Raw genomic sequence first — 20039 nt, 5'->3', positions numbered from 1 at the left:
TTAGCTGGGCCAAATTCTAACCTGTAACACATACATTTTACAATTTAAATTTCCACTGCAGATTAAGGGTTAAGTAGGCCTAACTACTGAGGTATAGACTGGTAGTGTGAGGGTCAAGTCTGAGCCATGACAGGCGTCAGATAAAACAAGGAGAGTTAGACCTGAGTATTGTTCTCCTGGAAACTGTGGAAGGGGGTGTCTCAGAAATGACTAACTGAAATGCAGACTCAGATGACCAAATAAGGACAAGAGCGAAAAGCCCCAGCCTAGGTGACAACAATCAACCAGAAAGTCCTACTTGGATGTCCTGGTGACCTCACGTAGTGTGATTTCCCCAAACCTATGATTTACTTGCTATGTATGATTTACCCTATCCCGTAACCACTAAGCTAGAAAGTCCCTGCCCTTATGGGAAATGAGCACACCCCTAGCCAATGGGTCAGAGACAAAGCTTGCCCGCAAAATGCCATCCTATTGTGCGCTAGCCTGCGAAATGTTAGCCAAACAAATGAAAGCCCGCGAACCCTCACCCAATTACAATAGTAGTCCCTCCCCCATCCTATTGCCAATAAAAATCCGGCGGAACAAAGAGACGGGGCTCACAATCTCAGACCTGCTGCGCCAGGAAGGGTTGTGAGTCCAGCTCGAGTTTGCAATAAATGACTCTCATGTTCTTGCATCGGAATTGGCTCCTTGGTAGTCTTGGGGCGGGGGGGGGGGGGTGTGGAGGGGGTCAACGGCCTGGCACTTCAATAGCTTCTACTATTCCGAGTGATCATGGACTATTCTTGATCTTGTAGAAATGTTTCTTACCAATGAATGAACCAACTGAGAAACAGAGGCTAAGATCTGAGGTTTAAAGCTAGCCCAGGCAGTAAAGTTCATGAGACTCATCTCCAATTAGCCACCAAAAAGCCAAAAGTGGAATGTAGCCAAGTGAATCTTGTGTCAAGTAGAAAGCATCATGTCCATCAGAAGACTGTGAGAGGTAGGCTGATGGAAAGCCTACTTTAAATACAGTGATGTTAACTGTCTGTGCAGGAAGTGTAGGTAATTCTACAACACTTTCCAACTATAAAAGAGAGATACAGTCAGGTGCCTGTGGCTCACACCTGTAATCCTAACTACTCAGGAAGCTGAGATCTGAGGACTGAAGTTTGAAGCCAATCAGGGAAGGAAAGTCTGTGAGACTCTTATCTTCGATTAACCACCAAGAAGCCAGAAGTGGAGCTGTGACTCAAGGGTTCAAGTGCCAGCCTTGAGCACAAAAGCTCAAGGACAGAGCCTAGGTCCTGGTTTCAAGCCCCAGGGTCCCCACCCACCCTCACCTCCCACCCTCACCCAATACAACCTAAAAATAAGATAAATATTTTAAATTCTTATCATCTTCAACTAAAATTTAACTCATTTCACTTTTGAATATAAATATACTGATTATAATTTATACAGTAAATAAATCACCCCAGGTTGTCGTTTGACCAAACTTCAAACAGCAAGTGACCACCATGGAATCTAACGTACACAATGCCTACGGTGTGCTCAGAATTTGGTTTTGTTTTGCTTGAACGAATGAATGACAGCACTTGAAATCATAGCTCTTAAATGGTGGTGGTGGTGGAGGCAGGGGGTGGGTGCAATGGAAGCCTGTCTTAAGAAATTCCACCTGCAGACTTCAGCTCCTAGTTTCCAGCCAGTGGAGCGGACCACTAGGCTCTGGACTTCAGCCTGTGATCACAGGCAATGCTTGACAACAAATTGCTGCAGATTCTCTGTGGAACCCTCTGAGTGTGGATACTAAGATCTAGAAAACATCAACTGGTACAGATGGAAGAAATTCCACCCTTTCCAAAGTCAGATCCATGAACGAACAACTTCTTATTTTTTTTCTTTTCTTTTTTAATTGATCCTGGTTTTGTCATTCTTGGGCTCAGCACTTGTGGCTCCCCATCTTGCTGTATTGATACTGTCATATTAACTGTGGCTATTCAAAGGCTTAAGAAGTATTGAAGTGTTTGATTGAAGACTGTTGCCAACCCTGGCAAAGTGAACTAAAATATTGTATGTCCTGGAGGTAGAGTATGGCTTAAGTGGTGGGATGTTTGTCTAGATAGTGCAAGGATCTCAGTTCAAAACTAATACTCTAGTACAAAACCTAGTTCAAAACTCTAGCACAAAATTTAGCTTTTGCCTAATGGCACATACTTATAATCCCAGCTACTTGGGAGGCACAGATAGGAGGAACATGGCTTGAGGTTAGCCTGAGGGGAAAAAAATTAGTGAAAAATAAGATAGGCATGATGGTACATACCTGTAATTCCAGCTGTGTGGGAGGCACAGGTAGGAGGATTGTACTCTAAAGCCCAGCTGGGCAAGGCACATTATTTATCTGGAAGGAACTAAAACAAACTAGCAAGAATGAGGTCCTAAGTTCAAACTTCAGAACCACTTTTCCATCCCTTCCACAAGAAAGTTTTATGCCATTAACTTCATAAAAACTAAACTCTGAAACACAATTGGATCCAAGCATTACATATAAGGATTCTGAACCTGTTATTTCTGTAAAAGCTTAGAAAAACATTGACCTCTAACTAGATCAACTGTCATCAAGGCCAGATAAAGTTTTCTGTGTAAATGTTAGCACTGAGCCGAGCACTGGTGGTGCATGCCTGTAATCCTAGTTACTCAGGAGGCTGAGATCTAGGATCACAGTTCAAAGCCTGCCCAGGCAGAAAGCCCATAAGATTCTTTTCTTCAAATTAACTACCCTCAAAAAAATCTGGAAATGGAACTGTGGCTCAAGTGGTAGAGGGCTAGCCTTGAGCAAAAAGGCTCAAGGACAGTGCCTAGGCCCTCAATTAAGCCCCAGGACCAGAAGCCCTCTCCAAAGCAATTAACATTGAAAGGCAATTAAATTACATTCTGTGTGCTGAACTTGAGCACCAATTTGGCTCTTTCAAATAAAGCTGAAGAGCCATTTTCATAGCCCCAGAAGACAGACATCAGCCTTGACCTCAGCCTTGACCTCAGACTCATCTGCTCAGCCTGGGGCTGGGGGAGAAGGGAGAGGGGGGAGAGGAAAGGGAGGGGTCGGAGAGGAGACAGAGGGGGAGAGGACTGTGCCATATCAGGAAGATTACCTATCAATTAGAGCTCCTGTGAATTAGCCCCCAGACATGCATTGGCTATCCCAAGGAAAAGAAACCATCAATGCAGCTGACATTAACTAACCTTATTCCCTGAAAAGGTGAAAAAAAAAAAAAACAAATTCCTACACTCCATCAATGAGTATCTAATGAACCTTCATACCATGTACCTCATGTTCAGTTAATCATGAATAAGAAACCTTAACAATGGAGCATAAAAACATAAGACAATGCTGTGCTAGAAATTTCACTTTGAATTCCAATGGACCATTTCTCAAGAAATACCAGTTACAATGATTTTATATGTACATTCTGCTTTATTAAAACCCTGGCACTTAATGTAGAAGCAGAAATAATTACAGTATTTCATATTCAGAAGCAATACAGTTATGGAGGCGCAAACATTCCTTATTTCCAATAAAAGTAAAAAAAAATGTTTTAACATGTTCTGTAAGCCCTTAATTGCATAATTTATACTTAGCATCATTTACAGCCAGTACACATACATAAACTAGTTATCATTTCCTTTCTGCAAAAGAACTATGTTAAATGTGTCCAGGCACCTGAGCATAATAAAAACTAAATGTCAGCTCTGAATCATTTGAGGAGGAAAATACAACTACCCATTATAAATGAATGTCTATCACCTCAATAACCTTAACAAGTGCTTAATGTTTTTGAAGTAAAATAAATCCCACTAAGTATCATATTGAAAGCAAAAAAAGAAATCTTTTTTAACAGCAGCACCTTTAGACAAGATTGCATCCTGTTCAGCCACACTAGAAATCATGATCTATGTGAAAAGTACAAATAGGTACACGCAAAGACAAAAGCAATGTTCTCAGCAGTGATAAATGTCTTATGGGTAAGCAGTCTGTAGAAATGGCATAAACATATGGTAATGACAACCATGTGTTGTCTTTATTAAACAGGAAGCCTGTAAACATACATGTAAAAACCATTTAAAATAAAAATGTAGCCAGCAGGTGGCTCACGCCTGTAATCCTAGCTACTCAGGAGGCTGAGATCTGAGGATCACAGTTCAAAGCCAGTTCGGGGAATAAAAGCCCAAGAGACTCTAATTTCTAACAAGCAAAAATACGGAAATGGAGTTGTGGCTCAAGCTAGAGCACCAGCTTTGAATGAAAAAGCTAAGTGAGAGCTCAAGGCTCACCCCGGTTCTGGCACCAAAAAAAAAAAAATGATGTAAAGTGCACTCAGTGCACCCTCAGGACTGTCTTCGTACTGTTAATCAAGTAATAGTCAGGATTAAAATACTGTACCATTTTTAAATGCACTAAGTATTCAAGATGAGAAATTACAACATTCATCAGGTCCAGCTGATGAGAAAATAATGCATCCAAGAAGATCTGATTTAAAACAAAACATAAAAAAGCTCCAAAGACCTAACTCCCCTGTTAAATCAAACCAATGACACATTACAGTGTGCCATTTGCGTCTTCAAAAACACCATGGCTAGAACATAAAATTCACTCCATCTTAAGCAGACATCTAACAAACTGCTAAGCTTTGGTTGTGTAAAGTGCGGTTCAGTAATGTGCCATCTTCATTCAAATACAGCTAGCAAAGGTGCAGCTTACTACCATCTTCAAGAGAATTTTCTTTGAGCTTCTATCAAGGTTTCCTGTAGGGACACAAATTCACATCAACTCTAGAATTCTTTCAGAGCATTCTGCAATGTGCTCCCCAACTCCTAGGTAATGAAGCTTAATGGAGTATAGCAAATTCCTATTTGTGCTACAACACATTCGAGATCTGGCTCTGCTATTTTTACATTTTCCTTAAGTACTTTCACACTTTTTGCTGTATGAAATTTTCAAGTTTGATTATGATGCAGGCAGTGCATTCCATCACCCTCATGGCAACCTCAGAAGTGAACCTGTCATTTGGGATCTGTGGGAAAGGGAGTAAATCTGGGTATCTGGTTTTTAAACTGTCTACACCATAAGCTTCCAGTGTGTGCACATCATTTGTCAGTCCTTCGAGTTGCTGACTATACTCTTCTATTTTCTGCGCCAGTGCAGTTGGCTTTACATCCTTGTCAGACTTGCCTCTCACTGCATAGTCGGCTGCGATCAAAGCCAACTTGGTAGAAAGATAGCATTTAAAGCACACCCACTCATTAGCATTCTTGTGAAGGTCGTTTCTGGCAGCTGAAAAATTGGCTCGGGCTTGTCTCAACCACCTCCGAGCTTCCACTGGATTCCCAACTGACTTGAAAGTAGGGGGAACAAAGAACCGCTGGGAGTAAGTCTGACCGGATGATGGAGGGCATTTTTCTTTGTTTTGTTGCTGTCTTTCAGATTTATGGCTTGTGGCTTCTTGATTCCACGACGTATAAAACCTCTGGAAGGAGTATTTGTCTGACTGAAATCGAGACGCTGAGGTTGAAAATGTTCTCCTGGAGGCTCTGTCTGTATTCTGATCTAGAAAAGCTTGTTTTTCGAGCCTGTTGATCTCATTCTGCAGATGTTTAAAGACTTCATTAGCAATGTCATGATTCTCTGGGTTTTTGTCAGGGTGCCACTTCAAATACAACCGCCTAATAATCTTTTTTCGTTCTGATTCTGGAAGCTTCCAGGCTTGTTCCACCACTGACGTTACTTCTTTTAAGATTTCTGGCAAAGAATTAACCTTGAGCTTTTTAGGGGAATGATGCTTTGAGGATGAGGTCTTGTGGCTCTCTCTGCCAGGGAAAAGTGGGGGAATGCTTCTCAGACCAGGGGCAAGGAATTCCGTGGGGCTGGTTGGTGTCGAAGGGGCACTGTCTCTGTTCTGGGAGCTTTCATCAGGCCTCGAGAACTTATACAGATCAAGGGAGCTAACTATTTTATACTCACTATAACCAATGTCGATCTGATATATCTTCCCTAGAAAACTAGAATTGTCAGCGTCTTCTCTTTCAACTTCTTGCACAATAATTGCATACGTGTATGTGGGCTGGTATGACCCATAGATGTCACCACCTTCAGCGTCCACCAGGTACCCAACATACTCTCCAGGATAAAAAACATTCATTGGATCCATAAGCAGAGTATAGTGAATTTCAGCAGGTATCGGAGTGCCGGGCATTGGAAGTTCCAGCTTTGATGGCTCTGATGAGTCGTATTTTACCCCTAAACTGTCCAGTTTCTCACTGATCCTGTAAATATCATTGCACCCCAGCATAGCGATTAAGTAAGAAGTGTCAGAAATTAAGTTGTCAGTGGCTGATTTCAGGGTCATTGCTAAGGCCAACAGAAAATTAATGTCTTTACTGTCTGAATGCTGAATGTATAGTAGGATGACAGCATTGCCAAATCTTTTCAGAAAAGCAAACGTTTCACTTCTGCTGTGGGGGATGGGATTAAAACCTTTAACTCTTAAGGTGGTCTGAAGCTTTTCAAAACAGGATACCTTTAGCCCTTCTCTAAGGGCTTTGCAAAGTCTTATGGCTTTTTCTTCATTGGCCAGGAAGGCATTATCGTTCTCATGCTTCATGATCCTAATCAGTCCTGTGATGAACTGTTCTGAGGAGAGGAGTAATTGAAGTCTCCCCTGAAGGGAGCACAACGCTCCAAACTGACAGATTTTGGGGGTCTCTTCATCCAACTGCTCTTCAAGTATACTGCTTAAAAGACGAGGCCTGAGCTTTTGAGGGAAGAGCATTATCAGCTTTGTATGAAACCCATGGTCTTTCCCTAAGTAGCACTGGCTGAGGTCAACAAGCATTTGCACACCAATATTCCCCTGGATTCTACTTTTATAATGTGGTGCATCATCAAACACTAAGATGCTTGATTTAACCAGCCTACCATCCTGGCTTGGAAGATAGAGCACAAGGTCACGGGCATTCTCAAGATCACCCCTTACCTTGACTGAGTCATTCTGCAGACTCTTGAATAGACCAGAAACCACTCTCTTGACTGTACGCATTTCATTAGGATCCAACTGTTTCCCCTCAGAGTTCTTGAATATGCGGCTTAACACTTCAACATACTGTTTAGTTGAAATAACATCTTCAGTACCTAAGAGTTTGAACAGCTGATGAAATGTGCCTAGCTCCAAAGGCAGCTTATACAGATAAGGTTTAAAATCCGATTCATATTCCAGATTTATCACTACCTCCTCAGGCTTCAGAAGTTTCCAACCATCCTCTACCATCACAAAGGACACACCTCGCAGCTGGAAACGGAACTCCCTTTTTTCTGCACTGAGAAATTCGTATATGCTCCGCAGGACTTTTGCTCTGGTTTTTACCATTTCTTCATCCAAAGTTGTTATGTTACAGATGTTTCTGCAGTTATTAATGACCTTATCCAGAGGGGGATCCAAGTTAACATTAAGCATATTCAAAACCTGTTCCAGCTGTTCCTGTGGACCGAGGTCACTGCCTTCCTGTTCTTTGATACTCAAGGGTGTGGCTTTTTCTGGAAGAATAGGGCAGGATGTCCACAGTAGCTGGAGCACATCACATTGTTTGAATTTCGGATTTACCTGTGCTCCATTGAACTTGATGAGAGGCAGTGTTCCATTTACCTCTTGGTATTGAGGATGAAATCTGATGTATTCAGCAGGGGCCCGCTCAGGGCATAAGAATGGTATCAAGGACAGTTCTTTCAGAAAATTTCCAGACAAGAGATCCATTCGTTCTTGGAAGATGTGATGGAGAAGGATGTCAACTGTATTTTGCAATGTTTCTTTAGACCAGTTTTCTGTATTAGCTCTCACACTGATTTCCTTAGCAAACTGCAACAACTGTTGCTGAGAAAGTATATATTTTAGTCCAATATTTCTTAAGAACTCTATCCAGGATGTCATAAATGCAGCTTGGCTTTTAGGCTTTATAAGTTGTTCCAATTTTTTAAAGAAGTCCTTAGGAATAAACAATTTTTCAGGAAGCATAACTTCAAATACCCTCACACTTCTGTCATAGAAATGCTTCGCCTGCTTTAGCCGACTATTGGCATCGTGGATAATCAGCAAACTTTCCAATTTTTCAAAGAGTTGTTCCTTAATCTCTGACAATTCCTCAATGCTTGATAGTCTATTCTTAAGATAGATCAAGTGCTCTAATTTTGCATCATAAGAGAGGTTTTCAATTTTTGGTAAGAGGTGTTTCAAATACACTTCAAGATCATCCACAGGCACACAACCAAGCACCTCATACAGTTCCTTTAAATGGGTTTTTTCTTCAAGAAATGCAGATGACGATGACTGTGTCCATTTGTCTACTTCGGTTGAAGGGATACTTTTTGTCAGTACATAGCATGTCCCAAATTTGGCAATGCTCATATAGCGGCCACTGATAGATTTGTAACATGGAAGTGACTTTAAAATTTTTATGTCATCTTGGGACATCAAGTGACTCAAATTGCAGTTGAAATACATCAGAAGGGCTTCAAAGTCATTTTCCACTAACTTCTCAGCTCTAAAGGTTGAAGTCTGCACCATGTAATGTACGGCTTTCAATATGCTAGTGGGGCTCTCTATGTTGGCCGTGTGACATGACAACAGAGGAACAAATGCACTGTCTTTGGAGCAGATTTTGTTCAAAGCAAGCTGAATGCAGCCAGCTTTCATTAGAGCATGAAAAACTTTATCACTCTGGGCATTGGGAAAAACTGCAATGTGCATAAGACTTAGAGGAAGCAGGACATCCCCTTCTGGAACCACAAGGTGATTGGCTGAAACAGTGAACTTTGTTCCTGGGAGCAGCGCCCAGTCCTTGAGTGTCTCAACCACAATGTCAAAAGATGGCTTTGTTTCTTCCTGATCTTCTTTCACACTCACAGACTCACTGATGAAATGCCATGCATTCTTAAGCCAAGATTCACTTGCAAAATTGTCCTTCCACTTTGTACAATTCTTGGTCTTATATTCACGAGGCAACACAGAAGACAGCAAGTCAGCAAAGCTGGAAATGTCAAACACTTTCGCCACTTTACCACTCAGTAAAATAGTACTGTATTTCAAATATAAAGTGTTCATAAACAAGTCTTTGCGGGATGGAATCAATTCGTGGTAGGTTGTGAGAAATTTGGGTCGTTTGGCATCAAAAGTCTGTAAAACACTGTCGAGTGTGATGAGAAGAGGCAGTCCCTCAACTTCAAACTCATTTTCTTCTGCATCTTTGAAACAATAGTCAACTAGAAGCTTTAAACTATGAAAAAGCTTGAGGTTAGTCTGCTGAAGACGACAAGGGAGTTTCCCAATATGGCAGTTAGTATCAGGAGAGGAGAACGTCATTAAAAAGGACCTAACATCAGCAGGAGTTACATAACTAACAGGAATGTCTGCATCTATAAGGCAGTGGTAAAGATTAGCCGTTTCATCACAGTTATAAACTAAGTTGAAACCAATCTCTAAAAGCAGGTGTTTCAGTCTGTAGACATTTTCTGCTACTGTTTTGCGAGTTGTGATATTATAATCTGCGTTTTTAAGGTGCTGCAATTCATCCTGTAGCAAATTGTCAAAAAATGGTCTGGTTTTATTTAGAGTTGACATGTTGATCCAAGTAATTATAACTGCAGAGTGTAAATCAGAACCGTCAATATTTGGAGCCCGAACAACGGGCAAAAGACGTTTCATATCTTCATGAATGCAACTATACAGCGCTTTCACTAAGCAATATAAATCTGGCTGCAGATCAAGCCTGTTCACTGGAAAAAAGGACAGAAACTTCTTTAAAGTGTCCTTTACAACATGAATAGGTGTGTTCTGTAAAACTGATAATGTTGGGTCAGAACCAGGGAAGTACCGCTTTTTTAACTGGATTAGTAATTCAACATATGCTGGTGCTATTAGTGCTGTCATCAAGCTGTTGTTCCAGTCACTTCGAACTCCAACTCCATTATCATCACGCCACAGGTTTCTTCTGGCTGAATCAAGGGCAAAGTGGCCATTTACGTGAAAGGGCAACCCTGTCTCCAGAGACAGAGGCAAAAAACAAAAGGCTCTGTGGGGCTTTTTATAGTTGTGAGTAATGCAGGCAGCTACTCCACCCCGTGGAAAGAGAGTGATATCTTGGTTCTTGTGAGCTGATATGACACTCTTAGATACTTTGTCCATACTTGAAAATCCTGCCCTATTGCAAATGAGCCACGTGGTCAGATTTCCTTCAGAGTCCTCAGTGTCCATAGTGTAGGTTATCTGTTGAACTGGTATGTCTTTGAGTTGCCTTTTTTTAGAAACACTGTCAATTACAGACGCATGAAATTGCTTCCTTTTCAATCTGTCTCCATCTGTGATTTTGCCCTTTACTGAATAAAGCACATTTAGACCACCTGTAGTCTTGTCTATTTCACAAATGGAAATTTTCTCCATGTGATTCAGAAACATTAGAAGTTCTGCCCCATCTGAGCGCAGTTTGTCCAAAAGATTCTGGACCATTCTGTCTGATGATGGAACAGAGGAAATTTCTGACACTTTTGCCATTTCTGTATTGCGAAGAGGAAATCTAAACATTGTACAATTATCCAGTTTAAAATGGTTTCCCAAGTAAAGATCAAGAACATCTGAGAACTGGGTCCTAAAATCGGCATCCAAATCTCTAAACATGCGTCCAGGGCTAACGGATGTTGCTCCTGGTGCGTATCTGGCATGAGGATCAAAAATACAAAGGATGTCGTTGCCAGAAATGAAAGAAGGACAATCCGTAATATGATACACAGAGTTGAATCCTATTCCATACTGTCCAGTTTTGCAAGGATTCCCTTCTTTGGTACCTTTTCCAAGATTCTGAATTCCTCTCACATCATCTTCTGTAAAAGGTTGGTTGTTGTACACACAAAGGGCTGGCCCTTGCAATGGAGCCCACTTATCATCAAAGATTCTATCAACTGGATGCTGTCGGGGATCAAACACAAAGCAGATTTCTGTGGCCTTTGCATCATCTGCATTTTGCAAAAGCTCTTTCAGCATTTCCTTTTCTGAAGGATAGGCATTAAGGATGCTCTTGATTCTGCTGGTCAGTTTCTCTTTCTGTCCAAATTCTGTGCCTAGTGTTGTAAAACAAATGTTGGATGCATATCTTTCTAATGCTTTATGTCTCTTTGGTACAGCTCCTAGTTTTACAGCTACTTCCCTGGGTATATCAGCATGACAATATTTTACAGTACTATCCTTCACTTTTATCCAGGGGCAATCATTGTAACATAGTGATTTGGCAGGGAGAAGCATAAGATTAGTATCTGGCAATAATATTTTGCCATAATTTTTCTCACAAAACTCTTGTTTCTTTTCTCTAATGAGACTCCATATTCCTTCACTGATTATTCGTCGGCAAAGCTGAAAATTCTCTTCCGTTATTTGTTTTTTCCCTCTTTCTTGATCAATTGATTCTAAAACAAGGGCAAAATCTTCAACCGTAAATGACTGCCTCACACCCACACTCTCAAATAGTTCCCGGAAATTGTTTTTATACTTGTTAGGTAACTGGTAAAGATAGGGTGCTGCTTCAAAATTCAAGTGAAAAGAAACTTTTCCTGAGTCAACATAGGCATTCTCAACCAAGATGAAACTAAAGGGTTTTAACTTCTCAACAATTGCTATATTCATTACTTCATTTTGTGCCATTGCTTCATGAAGATATTTATAGCAAGCATTGGTGATATTCTCCTGGTACAACGTAATTCCATCATCCACAGATTTTGCAACTTGTCTCAACTGGTTTACAACCAGATCAACTGTTGGCTTCTTTAGTAATCCTAAAAACTCCTTAACAGCCAGTGACACTGAACCACACCCCCTGAAGGAATGGGAGTTTTCATTGAGAATTGGTTGCAAAAGACAAACTATATCTTGATGTTCAGCTGTATAAAGGTCAGTTGCTGCAAACATGGTTTCGGGCTTAAAACTGTTACCTTTCCATTCCAGAGAGAACCCTGCTGGCTTTGTTAGAAATGGAAGAAAGGGGATTGTTTGGTATCTTGCAGCAAAGTCCTTCGCTCTAGGATCCCTTATTTTCAGTTTCTCATCAATAAGACTTAATAGGATGCTACTTCTTAGACAAGCAGCAACATGGTCACTTTTATTAATTTCTGCAACTGACTCCGCACGCTCTAGCATGTCATCCCATAAAATATCATCTTTTGCCATACCTAACTGAACTAGTTTAATTAAAATAATAGGATTCAGGTAGTCCTGAGAAGAGCCATAAGGAAACCGTCCATCTTTAGTGTCAAATAACTTTGCAACCCGTCCTTCAGGGTGGATCAATCTTGATGGCAAAACCAAAGGATGTCCCTCCAAGGAGCAAGGAATGCATGGAGTAACTCGGAGAATTCCAGAGAACTCATCAAGTTTTTCATTTAGAACATAGTTCATTAAAGGATCTCTAAGTTCTGCTTCAATTTCTTGAATATTTGGAAAAAACACTTCTGAAAAGAACTGTTTCTCAGAAAATGTATTTTCAAGGAGTATTTGTTTGCAACCAGCCTCTTCAAATCCTAGTTTCACTGAAGAAGGAAGTTCAACAGCACAAAGGTTTTTGGAGCCAGTCTTCTTAAGATATTTCAGAAAAATCTTAAAGGCTGCTGGGCCAACATCTTTCCTTTTAAGTATAGAATCATCTAGAAACCTCACATTTTTCATGGAAACCCAAGTGGATCCATCGGAGAAGACTTTGGTTAAATCCTTCCCTTTTCCATGAGCTATATCTTCATAAAATCCTTGACAAATCACAGAGAAGTCATCATGAACTAAGTCTGGATCAGGCCAGGCAGTATAGTAAGTATAATCAGTTAGCTCCCCTGCAGTAGCCAGGTCCCGCAAGACGCTGAGTGCCTGGAGATACGCTTTTACTATAACGTGTCTCATGAACGTGCTATTCCATCGTCCTTTTGTATCTGTCTTCCAGATTTCTTTTCTATTGGAAGTCACAGCAAAGCATCCATTGATGTGAACCGGCAATCCTGTTTTTATTCGTAAAGGTAAGTAGCAGAACACCTCTCCAATGTGTGGTTTCACAGTCCACTTCTGGTCCTGGATTTCAGACAGCAGAACTCCTATGGCCCCACAAGGAACTAGCCCCAGTCTTCTTCCACTTTCATTCAAGGAAAACTTAAGCGCCTCTCCTGTATCCATGCAGGTGCAAATAAGCCAGGTGGTAGAATCTACAGTTTTCTGTGGTAACTCATCCAGTGTTTTTTTTGATTGGCCAGACTTAGCCATTTCAAAGAGAGCTGCTGGGTCATCATCTGGACCTCTGAACAGTGGTGACTGTAAATCAGCAATCCTTCTGAACACATGGTGAAATTCCTCTACTGTGATCTGAAGGATGCAAGATGACTTAGGTGCATCGGTGGGAAGCTTTTTATTACTGTTGCTACAAGTCTTCATGAGCTTGGCAGCTTCTTTTAATACACTCAAAGAAGGGACATTCAAAGCTTTGGAGGAGCAGGATTTTTTCTTAATTATTATTGTATCTTGTGCTAAGCTGGGATTGGTTTCCTCAATCTTCAAGTACTTCAAATACATCGAGTTTACACTCTGAGTAAAAATGATAAGCCTGTGTCCACAGAGACTAAATTCATCCACAAGGGAGTAAATATCAGCTGTATTGTAGCAGGTACTGCTAACCTCACTCACTTTAGCTTCCTGTTGGGTTCTAAAGGACAGTCGGAAAAGAGTCCCATTGTAGCTATAAGGTGTTTCTACAGTCAAAGGTAACTGACAGCCAAATACATCAATAAATGGCTTGAACTGATTAGGAAATTTCCTAAGCCTTTTCTGTTGTTTACTCCAGTTAATCTTGATCCCAGGATTAGATTTATCTTTAATGTGCTTACTGATATGGTTTATGTTTGGGTCAAACATTATCATGAATTCTCGGCTCATGATGATGGGAATGTCAGTAATGTGGTACACAGAATTAAACCCAAGACCAAACTTTCCAACTTTATCCACTTCACTTCTTTTTAAAGATTCCCCTAACCTGGTTATATTCACAAAATCTGAATCTGAAAACTCTGAATTATTGAATGACCACAAAGCAGGTCCATGGCAAGCTGCCATCCCTGGATCTAGAAGATTCTCTCTTATGTCCATATTTCTTCTCATATCAATCATAAAACTGCATTCTGTTGCATTTGCATCATCAGCATTTTGAAGGAGCTCTTTAAAAATATCTGACACAGAAGGATATTCTTCCAGAATGTTCTTAATTCTTACAGTAAGTGGTTCTCTTTGTCCGGACTGCTCAAATCCCATGTTTTCAGGGTTGATCAATCGTGTGCTGAGGCAGGGTACTTTCAGCCATTCTGCAGTCTTCATAGGTATGTCCTCATGCACCAAAATGATAGGTTCCACAGAATCTTCAAGCAAGTCATTGAGGTCATCAACTTTAATGTCACAATAACAGCATTCATGAATTGGCTTCATGATAAGTTTAGAAGGATTTTTGCTATGATGTATAGGAACTGGTGTATTGGGGCTTGCTGGAATTTGATTGCTATACAGCCATCTGATAATATTCAACATGAGGTGAAGATTTTGTTTGCTTTCTTGTTCACTGAGCTCTTGATCACTTTTGAGATATACCTTCTGAATGACCATGGAGATATGATCTGATGTCAACTCTTCTATTGAACCACACTCCTTAAATAGTTGGTGAAATTTTGCCATGGTTTTAGGCACGTTATGTAAATAAGGCTGAAGGTCCAGATCATGGATTGGTTTTATCACAGCTTGGACAAGAGGACAAAATTTTTTGCCAGTCCAAACCCATGGAAATTTTAAGGCCTGAAAAGAATCTTTCCCTTCATTCAAATGATCGTGCATGAATCCATAAATTTCAAGCAAAATATGTTGGAATTGGTAGTAGTCTTCATCACTAAAGGTCTTTGAAGTATACCAGTCAACAACAGTTTTAAAGTGTTTTAAGACAGCACCAATGCTAGGCTTGGTGAAGATCCCTAATGTTTTTTCCAAGTTTATACTGATACTCTCAACAAGAGGAAGTGACGAGCCCACTAGGATCGCATGGGCCACATCACACATATCTGGAGGTGCACAAAGATCACAGAGATCTCCTTTCCAGACTAGAGACCCTGGATAATTTGGAGGCCTGTCCTTGCAGGCTGGGACCCATTTTATTTTCTTCAATGTTACTTTTCCTTCAGAAGACTGCAAGAGTGAATGATTCTTATTTAAAACCAGTAAGAGTGTTTTGGCTTTCTTTAGCACATCTTGATTTGAACAAGAACTGGCCTGTAAAGCTTCGATTTTTTTTGCCACTTGCATGACATCTTTCTCTTTGAGATTAGCTTCATTTTTTAAACCAATCTGTCTCAAAGAGTGCAGGATATCTGGTGAGGTAAAATCTGCAGGTGGAAAGCAACTTTCTTCTTCTTTGTAAAAGAGATCCTTTAGGACTTCTATATCAGGATCGAAGAGTTCATTAGCTGATACCATCCGTTCCTGTGAACTTGGAATGAATTTTAATGGCATTAACCAATCAAGTACATTTGGATTCTCATTTTTAAGAGAAGCTAGGTTCTCAAGGATCCATAACATAAGATGTGTTACTTCTTCATGTGAATAAAATGCACTCTCAATATCTTTTAAAGCGAGTTTTAAGCAGCTAGTTGTCTTTAGTTTCTCAATTTTTAACATGTTTGCCAAGCGAAAGGTGGCTGCATCACTACTATCTATTACTGAAATTGAAAGCCGCAGCTCTGGTGGAAGCTTGGCAGTATGGTGTAAGACCTTGCAACCTTTCAGTTTGGTGTAAGAAGAAATTCCCTGATCAGATGAGTGGTTAATTCGTTTGAATATGGTCAGTTCTTGAATTATTCTTTTCTCTTTTTCACTGCTATCCGTTAAGCTAGCCAAGAACTTCCTCAAAGCATCTTTGTGTGTTGGAAGGAGCGAAGCGATTTGATTACACAATTTCTGCAATGGTATCTTTTCCATTATCTGTAAAACAGCACTGGGTAATGGTGAATGGACATACTTTTTAATGAGTGGATGCTGTATAGAGGCATCTAATTTTTTCAAGACAATTCCTCCAAGATTTTGTACAATGTCTGCTAAAAATTCTGGAAGCTGTGCTTCAGTTTCGTCATCTAAAATGACTACTGATGGGATCCTGAGTCTAAGGAGTTCTACACATGTCTGACCTTCATCGAGTATAGTTCTGGGGATAAGAGGCATCTCATCAAACAGGGTCAAATCCTCTGAAAAATGTATATAGAGATTCTTCCAAACCATCTTAAGCCATGAGACAGGTGGGTGATGCCTCTCTTCATTCAATGGATACCACTGAACAATCAAGTCCCGGCCAGGCCAGAATGAATTCATTACTTCTTTAATAAGACGTGCAAATCTTTCTGGATTGAGAAGCTGCAGCTGAGTACATGGTCTTCCTGTAAACAATACACAAAAATGTGAATACATAATTTCCTGTAATAGCCCTCAATTCTCACAGTACTACAAAGCTATCTTAAGAATTTTAAATATTAAACACATTTTATTTTAAAACATTCAACATAACCTGCCTACAGCAATTTTTAAATACTTTCTTAAAATCCATACTTATAATAACAAATTTTCTGTAAAAAGTGCTAGACCCAAAGCCTCAATGCCTGGTTGGCTGTGACTTTACTACTTGAGCCACATCTCCAACCCTGATTTTTACAGGGAGTGCAACAGACTTTTCTGCCCAGGTAGACCTTGAATCATGATTCTCCAGATCTCAGCCTCTTAAGCAGCTAAGACTTGAATCACCAAGGACAAGCTTTAAATGTGTTTCTTAGAGCATCCTATGGTGTTAAGCAAATTTTATCAGCATAAAAAAAACTAATGTTTACATGTCCAGAAATAAAAGTTATACCAAAGAAAATGCAGATGGAGTTTGATAAGCAAACTCACTAAGAATGTCCTTTTTGAGCTGGGAATATGGCCTAGTGGTAGAGTGCTCACCTTGTAAGAATGTCCTTTTATGTTACTTCCTGTACCTAGGACAGAGTAGTTCTGTGGACTGGAGAGAAGAGGGTGAGGTCAGACCACGGTGACTGCAGTCTGCCTCAGTGATTGGCACTTTCCAAAGCTGGGACAACAAAGAATCTTAGTTTCCCTCCAAACACTAACCAATGTGTAATTAGGTGTCATTAAATCTTTCAGGAAGTTGAATTCACATCTAGATAAACAGTGAGGATGAACTGTTTTAAGTATAATATACAAGCCAAATATGGAATCATTATTACCATGGAATCGTTATTACCACTCTTCTAATGTGGGTTGTGCCCAGCTACTTACTACTATTAAAGTATGTTGAGCACAGCCCTAGAGTTTTCAGAAATGCTAGGGGGTAGGCAAAGAGAAAAAATGGGCCACAGACATAAGCCATGGCTCTATTCTACTTCTGGATATTTGTCAACTGAAAGACTGGTTTTGATTTGGTTGTTGATAGGGGAAGGTTGTTTATTTAAAACCACTGGTCCAGAAATTAACATTTCATTCAAACTGGATTTTGTGCTTCAGAGCACAAAACCATTAAAACTTTATAACTTCAGTAAGAACAAGATAAAAGAAACATAACAACATACACCTATAGAAATATATCTGCCCAGACAGGGAATAAAAGCATACCAAACTCAGTTCTGTGGAAAGTAACATATTTTTCCCTATGTACAATGATTTCTAGACCCTTAAAAGAGTTGATTTTAGAAAACATTGTACCAAAGGCTCTTGGAACATTTGCATGTCATTATTTTTCAGTCAAGGAAAGACAGCTTATTTCCAAGGCCTATACATCAGGAAGGTGACTTACCTTTTACCAAGCAATTATGTGTTATATTTCCACAAGACATTTCAAAATTACTGTCAAAGAAATTAAAGCAAGGGCAAACTTCCACAGCTTCAGGAAGATGATAATAACTAGATTAACAATATTAGCACTTTTTTACTTTGTGTGATTTGAGGTAATTCAAGCAGTAATATCTAAAAAAAATATATCTTGTCAACAGTATAATCAGTGTAGCTCTTTGTTCTATTAATCCCATTAAAATACAATTTTATAGTAACATTCTTAAAAATGAATTAACTACAACAAAAGAACCAAATCATGAGTAAAGTAAGTTAGAAATTAAGTCACAACACCCAGAAAACAAAAAGTTAATATGCATAACTTTATGTTCTGTGTTAAATTACCACAAGACATGCATTCTGTTAATAATCCTGCCTGATATCCTTGAATGAAATTTGGCAATTTACAAAACATGTATCTGCATTTTAAAATTGGCTTATATTAATATACAAATAAAATGCCAAGTCTCACACATACAACATACACAGACATACCACATAGAGCATGCAACTACCCAACCAGTCATGCTCAACTGAAAGCATATGACAGAAAATAAAGGAGAGAGAAAATGCAATAGCACACAACTCTAACTGTAGTAAACTGTCTCAATCTGAACTTCTGTGTTCTATCTACTTTGTATTAAAGATGCTTAGCTTCTAACTCCAGTATAAATGTTAACACAGAGCAGTTTCCATGTTCTGGTTTAGAAAGCCATGGAGCACCTCTAATAGGATCAGCTAAAAATAATTTTAGGCATTTAATTAAATGACTTGTAGGGTTGTGGCCTTAAAAATTAAGCAATGTCAGAAAAGGTTAACTGTGATAATAAAATCATTTCTGGAACAGAAAGGCTTCATCTAAGCTGCGGCTAGGTATGATCATTTAACTTGAAAGGGACTCTTCCTGTGAGTAGTTTTGCTTTATTATAGATTAGTCAGTACCCTGGATGTTGAAAGTTTTCAACAGTGAGTCTCTGTTAAGAGACTACAGTTTTTAATTGTTTATATTTATTTATGATTATCTTGGTTCTAACTTTAATGATGAAGTCAACATGGATAGAAAAACTATAGTCTACTTAAAAGTTTATGTAACCAAGAAAAGCCTGTCCTGAATCTTTTATTTTAACTGGGGGTTGTTATTTTTGGCCAGATTTCTTTAGATTCCCAAATGGCTAATGCTGACCCAAGGCTCCAAATACAGCAACAGTTCTTCATATATATTTTAAGTACATAAAGTGGCCATGGCAGCTTTGATGGCTGGTGAGTTCTAATAATGTTTCACTGTGAGAGAAATTCAAATCTCTTTGTAAATACCTACATGATATAGTGAAGGTCCTATAGAGTGATCTGAATCACTCCAATCCTCAAAGAAATAAAAAAGAAAAAAATTAGGGCAAAAGAAAAGTTCACAAAGGAAAAGAAAAAGAGGTAGCCCAACTGCCAGCTGAAACAGCTACCATCTCACAAATCCAGAAGTGGTGCTGGGGATACATGGCCTAGCAGGAAGAGCCTGCTCTCCTGTGGAGCAGGTAAGCCAAGGTGGCTCAAAATAAACCCCAGTGGCCAAACCGCTTCCCCAAAGGTCAGCACCAGCACTCTGATCTTGATTTGAGAGGTACAACAACAGGGAATCACAAACCCTAAGTCAGAGGGTAATTCTACAACCCACTGACCAGATTTTGCTTTCCCCTGACTTGACTACACTTTCCAAAATATAGGAAATATTGGTAACACACTGGGAAAAAATTGTAATGTAGTTGTGTAGTAAGCACTTTTAATATAAACTAGAAACAAAATTTTATATTTGTATAAATATAAAATGCAATAATAAACTTAAGTACAATAATGACTTGGTTCCTATATTAATTTTAGATATGTAGAGCATGCTTCAGAGGATAATAACTTTTATAAGGCAAATTTTACTTCAGCCAAATTTCCAAATGAAACATGAATTGGGGAAGATAAAACTACAAGTTGACCTTTTTAAAAAAAGTTTTTATAGAAAAAAAAGAAGAAGAAAAGGTAATTAGTAAAAGAATACGAACACTCAGCAGATGATGAATCTTTAATGAAGAGCTGAGTGGCCAT

General features: G+C 39.5%; 1 protein-coding gene across 2 annotated transcripts in view; it reads right to left on the bottom strand.

The window, feature by feature from the left end:
- Window positions 1-3446: 3446 nt before the first annotated feature.
- The window catches only part of Sacs (sacsin molecular chaperone), a 57039-nt gene continuing 40446 nt past the window's right edge, over window positions 3447-20039 (bottom strand). For both annotated transcript variants that reach the window (XM_048341650.1, XM_048341651.1), the window contains one exon: window positions 3447-16510. In XM_048341650.1, the coding sequence (XP_048197607.1) occupies window positions 4956-16510 (11555 nt within the window). In that variant the 3' untranslated portion in view covers window positions 3447-4955. The remainder of the gene's footprint in view (window positions 16511-20039) is intronic.

The sequence above is a fragment of the Perognathus longimembris genome, chromosome 3, assembly GCF_023159225.1.
Source record: "Perognathus longimembris pacificus isolate PPM17 chromosome 3, ASM2315922v1, whole genome shotgun sequence".
In the NCBI taxonomy this organism is placed as follows: domain Eukaryota; kingdom Metazoa; phylum Chordata; class Mammalia; order Rodentia; family Heteromyidae; genus Perognathus; species Perognathus longimembris.
The sequence above is the reverse complement of the archived record's forward strand: the minus strand, read 5'-3'. Positions and strand labels throughout refer to the sequence as shown.